The sequence below is a fragment of the Athalia rosae genome, chromosome 2 (assembly GCF_917208135.1).
Source record: "Athalia rosae chromosome 2, iyAthRosa1.1, whole genome shotgun sequence".
In the NCBI taxonomy this organism is placed as follows: domain Eukaryota; kingdom Metazoa; phylum Arthropoda; class Insecta; order Hymenoptera; family Athaliidae; genus Athalia; species Athalia rosae.
The window spans coordinates 101,911-121,628 of NC_064027.1; the positions used below are offsets into that span (position 1 = coordinate 101,911).

At 41.3% G+C, this 19,718-nt stretch overlaps 1 protein-coding gene and 1 long non-coding RNA gene across 8 annotated transcripts; one reads left to right on the forward strand and one right to left on the reverse strand.

The window, feature by feature from the left end:
• The first annotated feature begins 297 nt into the window (after positions 1–297).
• LOC125499798 lies at positions 298–19,713 on the forward strand. 4 transcript variants are annotated; one of them, XR_007276792.1, is made up of 6 exons: positions 298–1,147; positions 1,746–1,784; positions 3,127–3,377; positions 16,641–16,780; positions 18,381–19,489; positions 19,576–19,713. It is a non-coding gene; the product is annotated as an uncharacterized LOC125499798 (long non-coding RNA). The 4 variants fall into 4 exon arrangements; XR_007276789.1 differs by lacking the exon at positions 1,746–1,784 and having other exon boundaries at positions 299–1,147; XR_007276790.1 differs by lacking the exons at positions 298–1,147; positions 1,746–1,784; positions 3,127–3,377; positions 16,641–16,780 and adding an exon at positions 17,644–17,727 and having other exon boundaries at positions 17,791–19,489.
• On the reverse strand, positions 9,614–19,016 carry LOC105691532 (coiled-coil domain-containing protein 170). Of its 4 annotated transcripts, none has more exons than XM_020855504.2 (15): positions 18,884–19,016; positions 16,861–16,959; positions 16,623–16,754; positions 16,288–16,476; positions 15,719–15,988; positions 15,505–15,649; positions 15,238–15,410; positions 14,961–15,161; positions 14,751–14,894; positions 14,570–14,647; positions 14,142–14,305; positions 13,815–13,923; positions 13,180–13,416; positions 12,931–13,100; positions 9,614–12,850 (listed from the first exon to the last, which is right to left on the reverse strand). In XM_020855504.2, the coding sequence occupies exons 1-15, from the start codon at positions 18,974–18,976 to the stop codon at positions 12,700–12,702; spliced, it is 2,355 nt and encodes a 784-aa protein (XP_020711163.2). In that variant the 5' UTR covers positions 18,977–19,016; the 3' UTR covers positions 9,614–12,699. The 4 variants fall into 4 exon arrangements, with proteins under 4 accessions (XP_020711163.2, XP_020711165.2, XP_020711164.2 ...); XM_020855506.2 differs by lacking the exon at positions 18,884–19,016 and adding an exon at positions 17,024–17,447; XM_020855505.3 differs by lacking the exon at positions 14,570–14,647.
• Positions 19,714–19,718: the final 5 nt, after the last annotated feature.

A 19,718-nucleotide genomic window follows, 5' to 3' on the forward strand; every position in this document is an offset into this window, starting at 1 on the left:
AGGAGGGAAGATTTCGCTAACACAATTTCCCTTCGGCATTAAATCCAATCACTCGTGATTTAATTCGGTGATTTGAATCGGATAATACCGGACGTGACGTATAGATTGGCGAGAAAAAAAATCGCGTCGTCGCAGACGGTGGATGAAAGGGGTACGATCTATTTTCTTCTTTGTACGTTATAAGCCTGACTTTGACACCTATGGATGTATCGATGTACGTACATGCGTACATATATGTATGTACGTACATCCATGCTATATTAACGAATGTGCTTATAGGTACGTATATCTTATCGTGAAATCTTCGGCACGGCACGATAAATCCGCGTTGGTTGAATCAGTTCATCTCCGCCTTCCGCGCACAAAGGATCTGCTGTAATAGGCAATTCTATTTATTTGATCTAGGACAGAACGGTGGCATGTAGGAGTGATATTAGCGGACCCCGTCCGCCACGAAGACCACAAGGTGAATTCATACTCTGCGATATATAGACCGTAACGTCATCGTCGTCGTTATCACCGTCGTCATCGTCGGGTTCTGAACAATGATCCGTCGATCGTTTGTCGATGTCCTAGATCTTGGCGAATCGCCGTTCCAATTAAGGTGTAACAAAACTCGCCCCGACTACGCGAAAGAACCCACATACGACCCACCACCGCTCAAATGATCCGCAGCGATGCAGCGACGCGTCGCACGTCGTGCCTTCGTCACCGTGGTCGTCGCACCACCCGAATCTTCGTTCGGTTTGAGATTTGAGATTTAAGATCGAAGGCAGACACACTTTATTGCCGCGGGTTGTCGAGCGAGCAGGTGGAACACGCGGCTGACGTAGATATCCTTATCTTGAAAATTCTCACATTCTCGCGTATAGATACAGGGTACCTACGCATTCGCGCGATTTACACCGGTGGAGCGATGAGCGAGCTAGCTTTATTCTCACAGTGAGACGTTGTCGGAGTGCGCGATCTCTTTGTTCGAAAACCCCAACCCTATTCCCCCTTTGCCCCCTTTGCCCCTGCGTCATTTTCGTACGTACGTGCGTACGTACGACGTACCTATACCGTAATAAGCGGATGAATATAGACACATGTGCCGGATGTGGGGTCTTCCGTGAACATCTCGAGCATGTGGGAGCCGCAGCCTTTGGTAAGCCCACATGTAATAGTACCGACGCGAACTGCCTATCAATTGCCATTTAACAGAGCTTCGTTACGACGACATTCCCCTTTTTTGTATCGCTACCTTTGTCACACTTTGCAGAACAAATTTTGAGTATTTGCGTGACTTGGTACACATCGATCTCCGATTCACTGTTTGCCAGTTATCGGTGCTAGTTTGTTTCATGTGGACATTTGGTTCGTTATCGGTGTAATGTTCGAATGGGTGATTCGTACGTACGTCAGTTGAGTAATTCGCCTGTAAGCGTGTACGATGATTTACTCGTGTACCACATGGTTTTTATAGCGCGGTAAAATACGATATAGTGTAACAAGTATACCTACAAATATAATAATGAACTCACGCGTTCGTTACGCGGCCTCGGTAATGATTCCGACCGGGAAACTACGAGACCCAGTTTCCACGACATCATAGCCGAGGAATGTCCCCAGATCTCCGATTCGTCGTTACACCGTATCAACGGAGAATAATGCACTTATTCGAACGTCGAGTGTAACCCAATTACCCGGATCTCATCCGGGTAAAGGTCTGTAACCGGGTTGAAAAAAAATCTGTTTCCTTCTAGGTGTAGTCACCATACGAGCACGAGTACTCCGGAATCAAGGTGAAAAAAGACCAGTCGTTAAAACTCTTGGGCTCAATTTGCACTCGATCGAATTGTTCGTAGATCTTTAGTTTTAAACCGCAGGCTCGTGTATTCGACGAATGTTATAGAAACATACCAGCTGATCGCACCAATTCGCAGGATCGGGTTGTTGAAGAAGAGGGTGAAAAAGAACGGAAATATTTCACACATTCAATTATGTTCATCATACCTCAATTTTTGGCGCTTTATAACCGCGGTTGACGAATCGTTGTCTCGGTACGATTACCTTCCATTCTCTAACGACATCGCGTCGATTCAGATTCAGGTTGGCGGTAGAGAGCTCTCTCGTAGACTATTCGTGAAAACGACATCGAATACCATCGACTCGAAGATAAACGACTCCGGTTTCACCTTTACCTTTACCTCCTTTAAAACCGATAACCCCGCACCTGCAGGTAAGGATGAGTCGTACTCTCCTACCGATAAATGGCAATGATCCGATTGACCTGATTTCAACCGCGATTCCACCATTTTCGGAAAACTCCAAAATTAACCCAATAGTGTTCGTTCCCACAGGTCGATCAGCATGGCAAGAATCATCGATTTATCACGTTCCTTAACCGATGAATTTGACCGATCTACGAGAGAATACTGCAATTCGGTGGATGAGAAAAATCTCTGATTACCCAATAATTTTCACGCCTTGGACGTCGTTTTTCAGCTTCAAGTATTGCCCGTAATTTTTTTACGACAACTATACGATAAGAAAAAATCACTAATATTAGAGGACAGTCCATTCAGAGATGCCGATACAATCCGAAGTCATTTTATGCAGATTATTGTAAGAAGCGGCTCATTGAATATCCATTCGTGGACCTCTATTAGTCGTATATCATCATGTACGTGTGCGTTAACACGATATCTCTCGAAAGACTCAATTCATCGACCCCTTTTCATTTCTATGACGTTGAGAATTTAGTGCGACAGTACCCCAGGGAAATTCACAACACCGACGGATCGTCGTTCCTTTATAATGAATTGACGAAGTGACGACCGTCAGAATTTCCTTTCGTCACAAATGCACAAATGCGTCATATTCGGTAGAATGAAATATAATAGTTAATTCACCGAGGTGCGTATTTGGCGTTTTTACTCCTCGTTGGCGGGGAGCGTGCCGCGGGTAGTCTGCAGATAAAGTTAGCTGAAATTCCCCACTTTTATTGCGATAACGTGGGAGTACGAGGCGTGCACTTTTGGATATTTCGAATTTTTTCGAATTCTCACCGCGTCGCAGGGAAATAAATGAATAAAACCAACAATTGACAATTAGTTTTCAAAGTCACGTATTTTGTCCTTCGAGCTGCGAGTGAACGTGGAAGCACGCGCGATGACGCCAACGACCCTGACGTAGGATTGGGAAGAGAAGCTCCTCTATTCTCTGGACTCTGGAGTGAGCAGCAGCAGCAGCAACGGCGCGGCGGGAGAAGTTTACAGCGATGAGGTCTTGAAGCGGTTTGCGCTTCGAGGAACCTCTGGAACCCGTTGCCGTTGTATGACCTGCGGAAGACTCGGCATCGCCGTAGGTCTCGTGCAGCAACGAGTTTAACACAGGTATAAATAGCATGAGGTACACACCGAACTTACCACCTAACTTACAAACTCCTACGCGCTGTACGTACATGTACTATAACGTTGCAGGTATAATGCACGGAATGCTGACAATTCTACAAAATACGCAATTGTGCGGCCGTCTCTGGAGTAGATATCGAAAGTTGGGATATCCGAAAAAAATCGGCGATTACCGTGAAGAGAAAATTCGAATATAAAGTACGTTAACCAACCCCATAAAAGAGAGGGTCTCTCCGGTAAATTCGGCGGATGTCTATATGCGAGACTGCGTCGTTACGATAATCGTCGTCGGACGTTCTCCTGGCTTTTTCACCCAGTAGAGAGTATCGAATACATTCAGTTTGTTGTAACTCATTGTCAGTCACGTGCCCGTCTCAACATAACTAACAAGTATACTTTACCGCGGTATATGGATCGTCTCTTGCGCAAATAAAACGCGCCTACGTAGCCGGTTATACGCGGTTCGGTGTAACGTGAATATAGCTGGATATCTAATACGCTCGTGTATCCTGCAGCGAGTAAAAGTGACCCAGACCTTTGGTAGGGGATCGGGGGCGTTGCCCCGTACCGATGGCTGTCACTTCTTGCGCGAACACGCTCCCAGACGAATCGGACGCTTCCGCACTCCGGCTACTATGATCTCGTCTATGACGAATGGAATGGAATTTTAATCACAATAATGAGAGAGAAATTGACAAAAATTTATCAGAGGATCCGCGCAACTATTTTGCGCAAGTTCGTGGAATAGAATTCCTCCTCCGAGTAATTTTTTAGGACACTTACCACGGATGAAGGAGAAAAAAAAGTTCTCTCAAATGAATGACGCGAATGCAAGCGATCGATGAAAACTTACTATTTTACATCGAACTTTTCATTATGGAGGTCAATCGTTGAGCGTAGAAACAAAAAAACTGACATACACCTGATTGGTATTTCATATCCTCTGTGCGAAAGTCACCATATTATTATTATTATTACCAATTGAATGACAAGCATTTGTAAATAGATCGTGTTGGAGAATCTCAAATCAACTCATCGTTAAGAACTACGTTATAATCCAATTAACCTTTGAACAAAATTTTTGCTAACTAACCAAATGATCAACGTTCAGGATTCCGATGTCGGGGGCGAGGAACTGACTCGAAACTATTCCCCAACACGATATTGAGGTCTGGCCGCGCCAAATCTCGTGTACCTCAAGTGTCCGAGTGGTCCACGGAGCACAGGCTCACGATAGCGAGTGAAAGGAAGAACCTGACTGTCGATGTTCAGAACTCACACTCGGAGAAAGCTCTTGTTTCGCCTCGTATGTAAATTGTACACAAGCGGTTCCTTCGGGCTATGCACGTTAAACAATTTTTTGTTTCTCTTCTCTACGATTATTTTCGTTTCCTACGCGTCTGTACGATCGGAGTGGAATTATGGCGTGTCAAGCGTGTCAGCCGATCACAGGTGACTGTAGAAAAAACACGCATGTAATCTCAATCCGTGTCTCGCGAGTAACATCAAAGACAGGCTAGTCGGAGCTTTGAAATTAGAACGGTATTTTCAATCGAAAAGTGTACCGCACTCGAACCCCTTGTGATTTGAGGCTAGCAATCTTAATCACCGAACGGTGGGTGATTTTCAGTTTATCGCGACTACCCAGCAAAACCGCTACAGGAGCGAACTTGATTCGTAGGACAAATGTGATTCGGCCTTGCGCGATTAAACGCAAAAATATAATGGCGCTACTCATCCTGAATAAATTGGGGAATAAATGAGCAACAAAAATTTGGTACAGCAGATCGATTGCCTATCCCGCTTAGAAACTATCCTACTTGTTAGAAATTGAAATCAATAAGATTCCATCGGTTTGTTCCATAGAATAAAATTTCATATTCTCCGGCACATCGCATTTTGTCATAGGTTCCTTGAACTTCTTTCGCGATTCGACTGTTATTCGTGCCGGACTCCAGCTTCTCGAGATTGAACTACTTCGCGAGATTCATATTCCGTTCGGATGTTTTCTTATGCATCGTGAGAAACTAAATTATATGTGTGTACGCGAACACATACAACCATCTTTTACCTAGATCCCAGAGAAAATAGGGCCGTGAGACTTTTCTATAGCATAGTCCAGGTACATGTACGTATTCAGGTGCGCTCGACTGTGTTGAAGACAACGCCGTTGAATCAGCGGTTGCGTATCGTATGATTTCAACGAGAATAATTAAGCCCTCATTTATGAGGCTTCGCAGTGTTCAATTCTTGGAAGCTATCGGTGAGAAAGCGCAAAAAATGATTTTCCCCATTTCTCATCAATATTACTGATCAGTTGATCCATAACCATGAAGCAAATTATCCCGTTACAATCGCTCGCAAATGTGATTTTACTATAGACTGATACTGTATGTATGTATATACGACGTATCGTATATACTACCGGTATGAAATGCTTCTTGCAACGACACAGCGTGCGAATATTTCGTCACGAATCGTGGTGCATGCAAATTGGGCTCAGCGACAACATCTTGAAAACTTTTATTTCAATTTAATTAACATCTTGTCACATATGTGGCACACTCGGTTAAGCCGGCAGAGAGATTTGTCGCTCTTTGGGGGGAGAGATTCAATCTGCATTTCGTACGTGTATTATAGAAGTCGTAAAGATATTTACGCACTATCTCCTTTTCATACGTACTACAGCCCTTGTGAAAAGATTAACTCTCCTATGCATTGCAATCGAATTCAATCGATTTTTTTAAAAACACATCGACGAAGCGTATCGATTCGCTCTCAATTCTGGAAATAAAATACATTATATCGAGTATTTCAATATTCAGAGCACCGAGTTCTTCAAAAACAGCGAATCGGATGTCAGATGAATATATTCTTCTCCGAGAAGATCTTCTACTTGCTCTCCCGGTCGAGTCGTGAATGTGTAAAAGACGAAAACAGGATAGCCAAAGATACAAGTGCTGTAGAATATCACAGTCGCACACAACGTTGGGAAATAGTAATTGAAAATAATTTTCAACTCAATTAGGCGTGTCCCACAATCAATTTCAATTCCCATGTCATAAGCTCCATACCCATCGTTTACCAGTTTCTCGTTTTGTCCTGGTGTTTTCTATCAACTTCCTGTACAGCGATGTTAACCTTGAGAAATGAAAAGCCTGCAGTTCGTGACCCCCTTAAAGTTCCGTTGTCCACTTACTTTGCGACGTGGCAAGGGCTCCGAAAAATTCACGTTGACGCTCAACTCTAGGGAAAAATCCACGGTGAACATGAAGCGATTTTTTTTTTTTTTTTTTTTTTATTCATCTGTTATTCTCGCCAGCACACTTGAGAACTGCCGTAAGATTCAATTTCTTAATTGTGACGTGAAAATTTTAATCGACCATATGACAACAGATGTCAATTTCTATCGCGTATCGTCGATATGTACGTAATTTGGGCAAGCATATAAAGCGGTGGCCAAGATGAGCGTCGGGCTGCCTGGAAAGGGTACCGCAGCGCAAGAGAAAGATGGTTGTAAAGGAGGTCGGATCTCGTTAGCCCTGAACTTGGGGCCCCACCATGTTTCTGTGCTCAACGGTGCGTACTCTCCGTACCGGAGTCTGTCTGCATCACCGCAAGCCTCGCTGCAAGCTCTCTTCTCTTCCTTTGCACAAAATTTGTCCGTCTTCTTCAGTTCACTTTCCACAATACGTACCGCGTAAAGGAAAAAGTTTTTCCCCAAGAGATAAAAGTATAGAGAGAAAAAACATTGGAATTCTGCAATTTGTATTATCGATTTTGCACGCGCATGGCCCATTGCATTGTGGCGTTACTCGGATTTCATTTATCGTCGGCTATGATTATGAAACCTTTGATTTTTGTCAGCGTACCGCGTTATTATACTTACGATACGAACGGGTGATTGTCGATCTCGTGAATGAGAGCTCGTGGAATCGAGCGCCCACTTGATTCTGACCTAAAAATTTTTGTCTTTTCCAATACTTTTTTCAAGATGAAACGTCTTTGTTTTGACGTGGAATGCCCCACATGTACGTACCGACCTGGCCTAGTGGAGGCCCGGACCAGAAAATGGATACCTACGCTCACGACACTTTCGTGTTCCATCATTTCTAAATTTTGCTCCCGCATATCGACGAATGTACAATACATACCTACATCGGTGTCCTTCACCGCGCGATTAAATGAAAAAAGTAAAGGTGAGGTGAAATTGCGACGGTGCAAAGTGAGCACTGCTAATTTTCAGTCAACAAATCATTGGAAAAGCCGACAACGAAAGTTCCGCGCGCCATTAGTCTTGCCAGGCTTACAGACACACGTGTGTGCAATCATCTCGGTAACTCATGGCACGCACACTTATAAGTTCACCTACTATGTAGCTCTATCGTCAGTTACACTTTAGTACGATATTACGAGAAAGGTGCGGAATGTTCGAGCAAATACACGTCACGCACGTACAATGTCGTTTGAACCTCCGTAAAAAATATCCTGGTATTCCATCCGTTGACTCTTCGACTGATGCGACAATAAGTTCTCACGTAAGCCCGAAACGCTTGTTCACTCACGCCTCTACGGAATAAAATCTGCCGATCCCCCAAAAAGTCCCATCAATCTCGGACGATTGTCTTATTGTTAACTGTTATTTTCATGTCGCACGTGTTCCACGGAAGTCTCTGGAAATATAGAGAACCTGCATAAGAAGTTGCAAGCTATCGAAACTCTCTCATGATTTGACCCCATACGCATGTAGCCTCCTGTCATTCCGATGCATCGTTTGAGATGCGGGCCGCAAATATTGCGTGCAGCAGCCCTGCAAAACCATTTCAAGCTTTATAGCCGAGCCGATTAACTATGCCGCTGTAGCTACAACGATCTGTACGATCTTCGTCTATGCAAGATCCAAATTCACGTGCACTTGGCACAGTAGTCGATTTGGATCTCTATTGTTCCTGTTGCTGATGAATTTTTTTCATATCGAAGTTGTTTGTGCAGTAGTTTTTCTCGACCATTCGATGTATGTACTTGGCGGATTTTTTTGCACCCTAGGTATCTTTCGAGGTATCGTTGTACCGGAAGTTTTAGTAGTCCCTTGATCCCGGCGCCATTGGGCATGGTGTCTGGACGGTGGACTCTGGAATGCAGTTGTTCCACTCGCCGCCATCAGACCAATATTATACAGGTGTGCGTGCACCTATACTACAGTTTGGCACACGCTACCCACGATCATACGTATATTATAGCCTACAGCACGCAGTTTTACGCTCACCCAACGCAATCTCCACGTTGCACTCGTTACGTAATGGCATTTTCATTGTTTATCCGGATTATGATATGAATTGACCTATACCGCGGTTCGGAATGAGACAAAGATAGCGTCCCGAACCCCAACTATTCTGAGCCGCTATGCGGAAGGCGATCGGAAAGACCTAATTTATGTTTCGGTAGACATTTAAGCATCGATCGTTCTATCGAAACATGGTATCGAATAGATATTCGAGGTAATAAAGCACAAACATTCGACTTTGACCTCGAATATCTATTGAACCGATGAAGCTAGCGAAAAATCATAGGACACCTTTTTTGTAGAGCGTTAAATTTCCTACAAGAAACCGTAGATTCTATAATTTTAAGCATATATGTTAACGACTTGCAAAATTGCAAAAGAACGAGATGAAATTTTCACATGTTATTCACATTTAAAACTTTGACTGCGGCTTTTTTATTTATTTCGAACCGATTTAGGGCTATCGTAAAGTAAAATTCGAAAATACCCAAAATAAGGACCACCCTAATGTCTATGTATTATGTATGTCGAGGACGGTGGTATGTACCAATATTTTTCAATTATAAAGATAATACGGTGTGATTGTTGAGGATACGTCGAGACTGCATATTCGGGGTAAAGTAGGCCATAGATATACTTAATATTGATCGTGATGACATTCGTCCGATAGATATACTTGAACGATCAAAATGTATTCTAATATTCTTGTTGATTGAATGGAAATTGAAATCATAACCGGGACGTAGGAGGTAAGTCTGCGGCGCGCGTGACTCATATGAAGAAGAGGTCATTCGAATATCAGGGCTTGAAGACAGGTGCTTCGGACACTGTGCTGTGATTCCCCTAAAGTTTGAGCTCATAATTCCAACGGGTACACGTGCCGTGCCATTTTTTGCGGTAGGGAAACTATAAAAATATTAAGTTTCGAGTACTGAAGTAATAGTAGTTCGTTCCCCACGAAATTCATTGTTGAGTACAGAAAGTATGCGATAGTTTCGGGGTGAAGTACGGTGCGAATTTCTTTTTCTTCATCGTCTATTTGGAATCCAAAAGAGGAGTGGGTAATTCTTATTCATTTGTCAAGAGCTACGGTTGCAGTTTATCATATTATAACAATACGTGTTATATTGTTATCATACGATAATAATAACGGAAGAATATACCTAGAAACATATAATAGGGCTCCAAAAAAAGGGTCAGTGTTATTTAATTTATGAATACACGTGCAATCCTACAATTTTCCGTACGAGGTTCCTATGCGTGGCAGCATTCTATATGTATGTAGTACATGTATTATACATAAGTGTTAACCTGCATACGAAAAAATTTCTATCGCGACCTTTATATCTGAAAGAATATAGATACTATTTCGTACATGTACGTACACCTCGCCATGCCTTGATAGATATTTCATTTATGGCCATAAATCAAGCGACAGTCCGTTGCTTCCGATTCCGATTTCTTATCATAGCTATACATATGGGTAATTCCATTTGAAATCAACCACTTTTGAACCCGACTCTTTTCGATTTTCCTGAAAATTTGATGATTTTTAATTTTTTTGTCAATTGCTTTCTTCTAAAAAAAACTTCAATTCATTTCGGGTAACGCGTAGTGGGCGCATTTCTCCTTTTATTTTTTTCCGATAAAAAAACTTCTCTTGTCAAAAACTTTGTTTTTGTTATGTAAATAATTTACTTACAATTAAATTGATTTCATGAGGTTTAATGATCAGTTTTCATGATAGAAAGAGCGGAAGATTGAGGAGAACCCTAAAAACCTTTTTTTTTAGTAGAGTGAAAAAAAAATAAAAAAAGTTCCAGCTGAATCAAAAGGGGTCGGGTTTAGAAGTGATCGTTTCACATGGAATGTCCCATATACTTTACATTGCTTTACGCAGCCTTACATCGTTGAAACAGTATAACAATAAAACTGTAGCAGTGCAAAAGTATGAACATGATTTTTCTATAGGTGTTTTACATCTACATTATGCCATTAATTGTGAAAAACACTAGCTTATTTCTGGGTTTGCATTAGGGTGATTAAAGAAAAAAAATCTTTTTTTCTCGGAACCATTATGAATCATGTTCAAAAGTTTCGTTTACATGCCGGACATAGAACTCGTAAAGTGTGAGCCCTTAATATTAATATTAAGATTGTCCACGTCGCCCTTTTCGATTTCTCATAAGAATAACACAGGGAAAATTGTTTCGTTCCTCCTGATTTATATAATTAACGGACCGTTCGTTTTGGGCCCTGTGAACTAGAAAATCTAGGATTTTTTTTAGAGAAAACGGCTGGATGGATGGTAAATTTGACTTTGACCTTGAATAACCTTTGACCCAGTTGACTTGTCGAAAAATCACTTCCGATCTTTTTTGTAGAGCGTTCAATTCTCTACGAAAATATTCTAAGAACTTTACAGAACAACCTATCGTTCGTTAGTTATAAAAATCAAAAGGAAAAAAACTTAATATTTCCTCTGTTATTCTTATGGAAAATCGGAAAGGGCGATGCGGACCATCTTAATATTGATATCAAAAGCTCGTACTTTAAGAGTCCTGTTTGGGCATCTGAATAAAAAATTGAGCATGGTTTCGAGAGTAAAAAAATGTTTTTCTTTTGGATCACCTCAGGTTACATACATATAGCGAGCGTATACATATAGTAGATGCGTAACGATATGCACATTTATGTACACGCGTGTGACAATGGCGTTGATAAATTTTTGCGTGAAACATTATAAATGTATTGTAATTATGATACAACTTACGTTCAACCTTAATTATACAACCAGATCTGCCCGAGCAAAGACGAGACGCGGCATCACGTCATCATAATTATTCGTGAGAACTTACGAGTCGCACACATATTCATATTATAAATTCACATCGGTGTTCGTCATAGGTGCATATAATGTGTGTATATTTACAATGTCTTTATATCTTTGAACGCTTGAATATTGTTTGTGTTTTTCCGTAAAGAATGCTCGTTTACTTTCCGTATAAACGAACACTTTACGCGGAAAATATGCTGGAAGCCTCGATTCCTCTGTTTTTTTTTTTTTGATTCCTCTCATTGATGCTGAACAATTGTCAGTTATCAAGAGCTTATCCCCATTTCTTTCATCATCGAGCTCGAGCACGTGCTGTACCCATTCATTTTCTCCAAATTCACACTTTCTCCAAATAACGAAAAAACAGGCAGGCATCGATTGAAGAATCTTTTCTTCCAGAGTGCCTTGAAGTAATATTTTGATAATTATAGGTGCAAATTTTCCACGTTCCAAATTTGATTACAATAACCCCGTTCATCGAACGAATTCATTGAAAAATCAATCAAACTCTGTGATGAATTCCCACGAAAGTGGAAACATCACATCCAACTTCGAGACTATGTTTTATATGCCTCTTACATTTATAGAAGGACAACGTGTCATCTTCGTAGAGTAAGAAGCTTTTCAGTGAAATGACGTGTTGCTACTACCACATTTCCGATTTAAAATCGCGTCAGAATATCATCGATACGGCCTCTTGTGCGTAAACTAATCAGAGAGAACTATCAAAAGATTTTTTTAAGCAGAATCAAGATGTACTCGCTCTCGCTGGGAAATTGATCGAAAGAAATTTTTATGCATTTCTACTGATTTTTTCTAATACCTATTCAATTCATTCAATTTACGAAGGGAAACAATGTGAAAGAAAAAAAAGAAGTCACGAGGGGAGCTGTTACGTAGGTGATGCATTGTAATACAAACTTCTCATGACGAACAGACTTCTGTTACACGGAGCAAATATCACTCGAAATTGTTGTTCACCGCTGAATATATTGTTACCGAAAAAAACTCTTTAGAATCAGGTTGCTTATTTGTACCATGAACGTGATATTTTTCATTGTTTCCCGCTAAATGTTATCGACGAATCTTATTTTTATCTTATACTCGCGGTACAGAGTGTCGAAAATTGTAAAAAATCAAACATGAGGGAATCGCTTCCCGAAAACTTAAAATTTGGACCGGGGTCACGGGAGCAAGCTGCTCCGAATCGGCCTTTTGTTGTAATCGTCATCTATGTCGTGGAGATCGGGTGGATCCGTGTAACCACTGTCGTCATACCTGGTGCATCGGGATCCCGGAGAAATTGGTGGATGACCGGGATGCACGGGATGTATGCTGTATGTATCAGAAGGAACAGTATTTGGAAACGCGGTCTATCAGGGATCAGAACTATTTTAGAATCATCCGAAATTCACCTGGTGCATCTGGAAGGGCTGGTTTCCAGAGGTTCATCGTATCTCCTCGATAACATGGTAAAGTCTCTGTGCGCAGCAACCATTTTCTGGAGACGTGAAATTATTTCATAATCTGGTGTACAGATAGGCTCCGAGAGTTGTTTTGCCACGGACACTCTGAAGCTTTGTAGCTAATCATATGAGAAACCATTATTAGTGCTTGTTCAGCGAATTGGGAAGATTAGAAATTTTTTCTCATCGTTTCCTTACCTGCGATTCCCTTCGCGTAACATCCGCCAAATTTTGCTTGACCTGACTCAGTTCGTCTCTGAGAAGCTGCAACGAATGATCATTTATCGATCTTTCTTGATCGGCGGTTTCCGATGTAGTTCGCAACTGCTCTTTCAGCATCGTTAGTTTTCTATTGTATCTCGTTCGAAGCATTTCGCTTTCCACTAGTCGTTTTTGCAGCTCGTCAATTTTTCTGCTTCGCTCCAGAGCGGCTATCTGTTGACGTGGAAGCAACACATAAAACACCGTAGAAGAATCCGCTTCAAACACACGTTACTTATTCATTTTTTCATTATTTATTATTTATCAAGTTAGTTAAGTTACATTACAGTGTAATGCAATTTACGAGCTGTTATTAGATGGACTCGAAAAGCACGAGGAAGTGTAAAACAGCTGTGCACGTGATTAGTTGATGTGGCTCCGTGAATTCAATTACAATTACAATAACGATATGAGCCACGATAATTAATCGTGCAATGGTAATCTAAAGCTCTCAGCGGTTAAAGCGCGGCTGCTTCGACGGATAGGCAAGTGTAATATTCGCAGGAAAATCATAGTAATTGCTCAGTCTCTTCATTAAATTACGACGCTCTGCTACGCAATTAACTATGCACCTTGTAATCAGCAGCCTCAGTCAGCTGCGTGCTGATCTCCCTGTTCCTTGACTTTTCCTCCGTCAGCTGAATTTGAAGTCTATCGATTTGCTTCATTAGCTTCTTCACTCTGCGCAGGTTTTAATGGGATAAAATTTTTTTTAAATCGACGTCGAATGAATTTCAACTTCGTGGGCGGAACATTTCCTATTAATGAGATCCCGGGAACCCCGTAAAAACAACAACAAATACAAGGATATTTTATTCCCCTTGCGTAATTGTGTTCTCTATAGGAAACTCGCGTGTAAGCGATATTGAACAAGGACCCCGTTTTGTTGATTTACCCACCGCAGGTTAGCCTCGTCTTTCTCAGATTGCAGCATATTCTTCATTCGAACGCTGTCTTCTTGAAGGGATAATTTTCTTCTCAGAAGATCTAAGTGCAAATCTCTCCGCTGTAGCTGTTCTCTGAGAGTTCTAATACGCCGTTGCAGCTGGTAAACCACCGAGGTCTATATGAAAATATCGTTACAGATTAAATCGATCGAGGTGGTTTCAAAAAAACAAATGACCCCATGTGAGTCTGATGCGATGAAAAAAGATGAATAAAAGAATTGGCGGCGGCAACACGGAGGGTGGCAACTAATTGTAAGTAGTGAGCAGCTCGGTTTGAGGATAGTGAACGGCAATATTTTATACAGCATCTAGAGGGATATCAATACGATTGTTGTTTTAAGTTCTGTCATGCCTATCGCATCATCTACGTCTGAGCTTACTTCTTTCAGACAAGTCAGTTCGTGGAAGGAGCGCTCCCGACGAATCCTTGGAAAAGTTGTGTACCCGCAGCACAATAGCTAGGCACACATGTGAATCGATAGTAATTGCTCGCTCATCAATTTATGCGTCAAGTTCATGGTAACAATTTATCAGAAATAATTCGATGAATATAGTATTTACCTTGTCCACCATCTTGTCGCACTCTAATTTCGCAAGTTGTTCAGCGCGTACGAGAAGAGACTCGGTCTGGAGATCGATACCGATTTCCTGCGATATTTCGTCCATCTGTAACGCTTTACCGAGACGATCGAGGAACGCCATGAACTTGAAGAGAGATTAATGGAAATATCATTATTTTCGTGGCTGTACGATACTGGCATATTTTCTCACCGTCTGTTTATCTCGGCGAAGAGATTCCCTGGAAAGCTCGCAACTCGTAAGCTCCGACTCCAGTTTATGGATCTTATTTGCCAAGGCGACACGTTCTTCCTCAAGGGAACGGATCTGCAGCATGCTAGAGTCCGTCATTTCAGTCTGACGATTAGTAGTTTCGTGCGCGACGCTTAATTTGTCTCTTAAGGCTTGAATTTTCTAGAGTATGAAAAGATGATCGGTTCAAAAAACATAATGTTATTCTATTCAAATGCAACCCGAAGCTTTTTCTTACTAATTGGTAGTCCTTATTTTCGGTTAAAATTTCGCGAATTCTGTCCTTGATCGAGTTTTCGTGAGACTCGACGAATCGGTTGGGGTTGCTGACTAGGATGGCCAACGTTTCGAGAAGATGTCTGAGCTCGTTTTGCACCCTTTGTGCCTTGTCCTCGCGGCCTTTCAATTCCTCTGCAATAAAGCGAGGTATCAATAATTCACCGTATCTGAACGACGGATGATTTATAGAACGGAAAAAAAACCCAAGAAGTTGACCAGTAACAACCTCGTAGTTGACAAATCACGGCTTCCTGATTCGAAATGTTTCCAGTAGCACTGTTGATATTTCTATTTGCATTCACGAGCTTGTCCCGAAGATCGTTGAGATCTCTCTCAGCGACTCTAAACTGCATTTCCACGCATTCTTTTTCCTGCAGACGAAAATAAGAAGAGATTCGAATAACTTCTAGTTGCTGGGATGCTTATGCGAATATGCACACCTGTCGAAGACGCTCCAAATCTAGTAGTTGGGTAGCAGCCTGTCTCTGGATTTGATCCTTCTCGATGTTTGCTCGATCCAAAGCATCCCTACAACTGCGGAGTTCAAGCTCAATATTGTTCAGATGGGATTCAGCACTGGTGCTTTTCGTCCTGAGGCGATTCACTTCTTGTACCAATTCCTCTGCCTTGTGTACCACAACGTCGGAACCATGATGGCTACCGTCGCAGTATTCGACGCCCAGGGAATGGGCGAGCCGCCGGACAAAGTCCTAATAAATTTTTTTTTTAATATTTACGCGCGGAAACATTTTTTACCCGAAAGTCCGTCACTTCGATTGAATGAGCTAGTTCCCCTTCATCTGTAAGTTATGTTCGCAAACTCTCCTTCATTGATCGCAACCCGATCGAAACGCAATATGTAAATTTTTTGAAACACGCGAACAAGTCTCAATCTCGTAAAGAAGACGATTACATTCGCGAATACATGTCTCAGAATGAAGTGAATAACATGATATTATCTCCGTAGGCTTGTAAAAAATGTATAATCGTCACATAGTATTATACTAGCCTGTAAGTTTAACCGTGCTCTCTCCTTAAGTTGAACTTCTTCGGTAATGTTATGTTCGAGTTGTCGTATCTTTTTCTCATACTCCCGAGCCTTATCCTCGTGATACTTGGAATCTCGTTGTAAACTTTGGATAGTTATTTCGTTTCTTCCCTGACTTGCATAGAGAGTTCTTTCCCGTTCTTCGAGTTCCTGTAGAACGAACTAAATTAGCCGAGCCAACATAGTGAAATTCAGTTGGCCGGCCCATTGTCAGTTCTCTACTACGCGGGCGAATTTTAGCCGGATGGAACGACGGATAAGAGAAAAAATCTAATCAACTATACAGCTGTACGAACTTGTATCCGTTTTTTTAGGCTCGAAATTACTGCACTCTGCCTCGCTGCCTGCTCCCTCAATTGGTCGGTTTCCACCTGTAATTCCACCACCCTCTGGTCGCGGGATCTCGCAACGCTCTTCATCTCGTGCAACTGCTCGACGTGACCATGTCAATTCAGTAAGTTAATGGAAAGTAGAATATTCGAATGGTTGAAAAAATGTGAAAAAAAAAAAAAAAACAATAAGAGCCGTTCTTACTTCTGACATAAGCCGATCCCGTTTGTACTCAAGGGCAGCAAGTTCGCTTCGAAGATTCGTAGTCACGTCATGCGTCATAGCGTCGTCCGATTCCTGAATCTGACAATATAATTTCAACTGTGTAGAATATTTTCTAATGAATTTTTATACGATAATCACTCACCCAACACCGTGGTGCAATGTAGCGATTGCATTTTCCACTTTAATTTTTAGACACCTTGTGTTACACGATTCACGAAACAAGGGAAACCGTGGCTGTCATTATAGAATGATTAGTGTAGTTCAACTTCCATTTCCGTGTCTTATCGTTAGAGTGATTAACTTCCTAAAGAACTTTGGAGCTGTTGTAGCCGCAAGACACTCGAAAACGTCAACGGCTATCAAGTTTGATTGGCAGTTAATGTAATTCGCCTGCTTATAATTGACGTGCCCTATTCTCTACGAACTTTGAAGTGCGGAAATAATTGCTGTACACACCTTGTATTATTTACCGTAATCACTAGGTATCTTTACTGCGCGTATTCTCTCGAACTCGATTATTTCAGCATATCATTGTCTTATGATATTTACGTTACATCCACTCGTATGGTGGTCAATCATGGAAATAACATCCCGTTAATTACATCCACGAGTTTATGGAAAAGGCAGATAACAACTATATATGAGTGTATAAACTTATATACACATTGTTTTCGTACCAGCGGAGATAGTTTCCGCTCTAGTTCGTCCATTAGGCAAATCAATACCTACCCGAGGTCTATCTGTTATAATACCGTATTGCAACAAAAAATAATAACGGAGTACCACGTTTTTGTTCCTCTCAAAAATCACGGACAACGATAATCACAACTTTTTTCTTCTAAACAAGTTAGTATGCGAGTAACGCCTTTAATTTTTGAACAAAAAATCTTTGTAACGAGCCTGTAACAGAACTGCTCCAGGAGAGACGCGATTCCGAAGCCCTTGCAGACAGTGGATAACGAGGACTGGAACTGGGAAAGATCGTTTAAGTATATCGTATCTTTCTGATCACGGTTTCGTGACCGAAGTCGTGCAATGCACGAACAGGACTCTGTTGGCCACCATAATTCTCCTCAACTATAAATAAATATCCTGCAAGTACGATATTTCGTGGATAGTCACATCAAGTATAAACGATGGCAGCGTGCCGCGGAAATGCCCTACAAACCAGAAGATCTACATACATACATAGACAAAATTTATCGAAAATCCATTACCATTAGGATGCCTATCAAATTTTTTTTTTTTTCTTATATTACAACCCTCCGCACTTAGTTACGGCAATGATTCTAATTTTTATTCTCGTTTACGCTGCTCTTACTTAGGATTTAGGATCACGAGACGATTTTCAGGAAAAAATCAATATTTCAGCGGAAGAGATTTGTACGTGGATGGCGCCATTTAAGCAAGAGTTATAATATTACAATCGGAACCGGCAAATCCCATTCGAGATGGTTATTAGAATTTGTATTGTTGTCTTTTGTTGTGTGCCGAAACAGCTAGCGGTGCATGATGTCGGTAGCTTCAAGGGGAACAGCCGCCTGACAAGTTGAATCGATTAGTTCAACGCTATGGTAACCTGTCCTTTGCTCAACAACAGGTCAATACATATTCTACAAAATGGTTTATGGTATGCGAATAACATTATCTGAAAATTAATTGTGTTATTTGGCGATAATTCATCGTCATTGAACGACGATCGAAGAAAGAGTGTAATTTGTGGAACAGTTCATTTGTCGAGAAGAAAGTCAATGACCAATTGAAGTCAGGCATACATCCAAATTAAAATTCCACGTGCATACAATGCGATGAAAGTGCAAGTGAGAATCAAGGTTACAACTTTCAGCTATCTAGTCTGCAAAATTCCGGAGATGGCGTTGAAGAAACTTACAAACTAACAAGTCATTATGGAAATAGATTGTGCTTTTTATTATGTGATTCAATTAGCTGCTAATAAATGTCGGTGCATTCTGGGTGAACGGTATTTATTATATACAGAAACCTTTCGCGGTGACGAAATGCAAAGTGTTTCAAATATTTTGAGATCCTCTTCGTTGTTTCCTTTTGAGTCCGTGGCTTCTTCTTGCGCAGCCATTTTTTGTGATTGTTCCGGTATAACTGGTCACAGATTGTCTACGGCTCACGACATGTGTCTTATGTTATTCGTTTACGTTTAGGGTATCATCTGCTTGACATTCGGGCACTCGGTTGATGTGAGTATAATTTTTCTGTATTTCAACGATTGCATTTTTTCACACTCCTATTGAATCTTTCCACTGTGTTGTGGACCAACTCTGAATAAAAACGAAACTTTCATGTGACGATTGAATGTCAACACTGAGGGCAACGCGAAGTACTCGCCGCCATTCCTCCACCTCGTCGTAGAGGTAATCGGAATGCATCGATCCAAGAAAATAACGAACTTCTTCAACCAAGATGTGTAGCCTAATATTTCGTTACGTTGCTAGGACTAAAATCAATGAGCTATTCATCCAGGATGCATACGATCCCCAGCTTATTGCGGAGTGGGTCGTAAACAATTTCATTAACTAACTGTATACCTTTCACTATTAATCATAAAACCATGTACGGACTAAACAGGACCAAGGTGAAGAACTGTTGATTCGATATACTATATAAAATTCTGATTTTTATCCCTATACCTAATACCTGAAATCGTGTGTTTTATTACAGATTGAGTTCAAAGCTGTAAATTCAATTGTGAAACTCAATATTCTTCAGTCGACAATAAGATCATTGTTGAACGTTGACGGATCATCAGTCAACGATCATCGTGTTCAACGACTTCTAATCTTCAGTCAACGTTCGCATTTTAA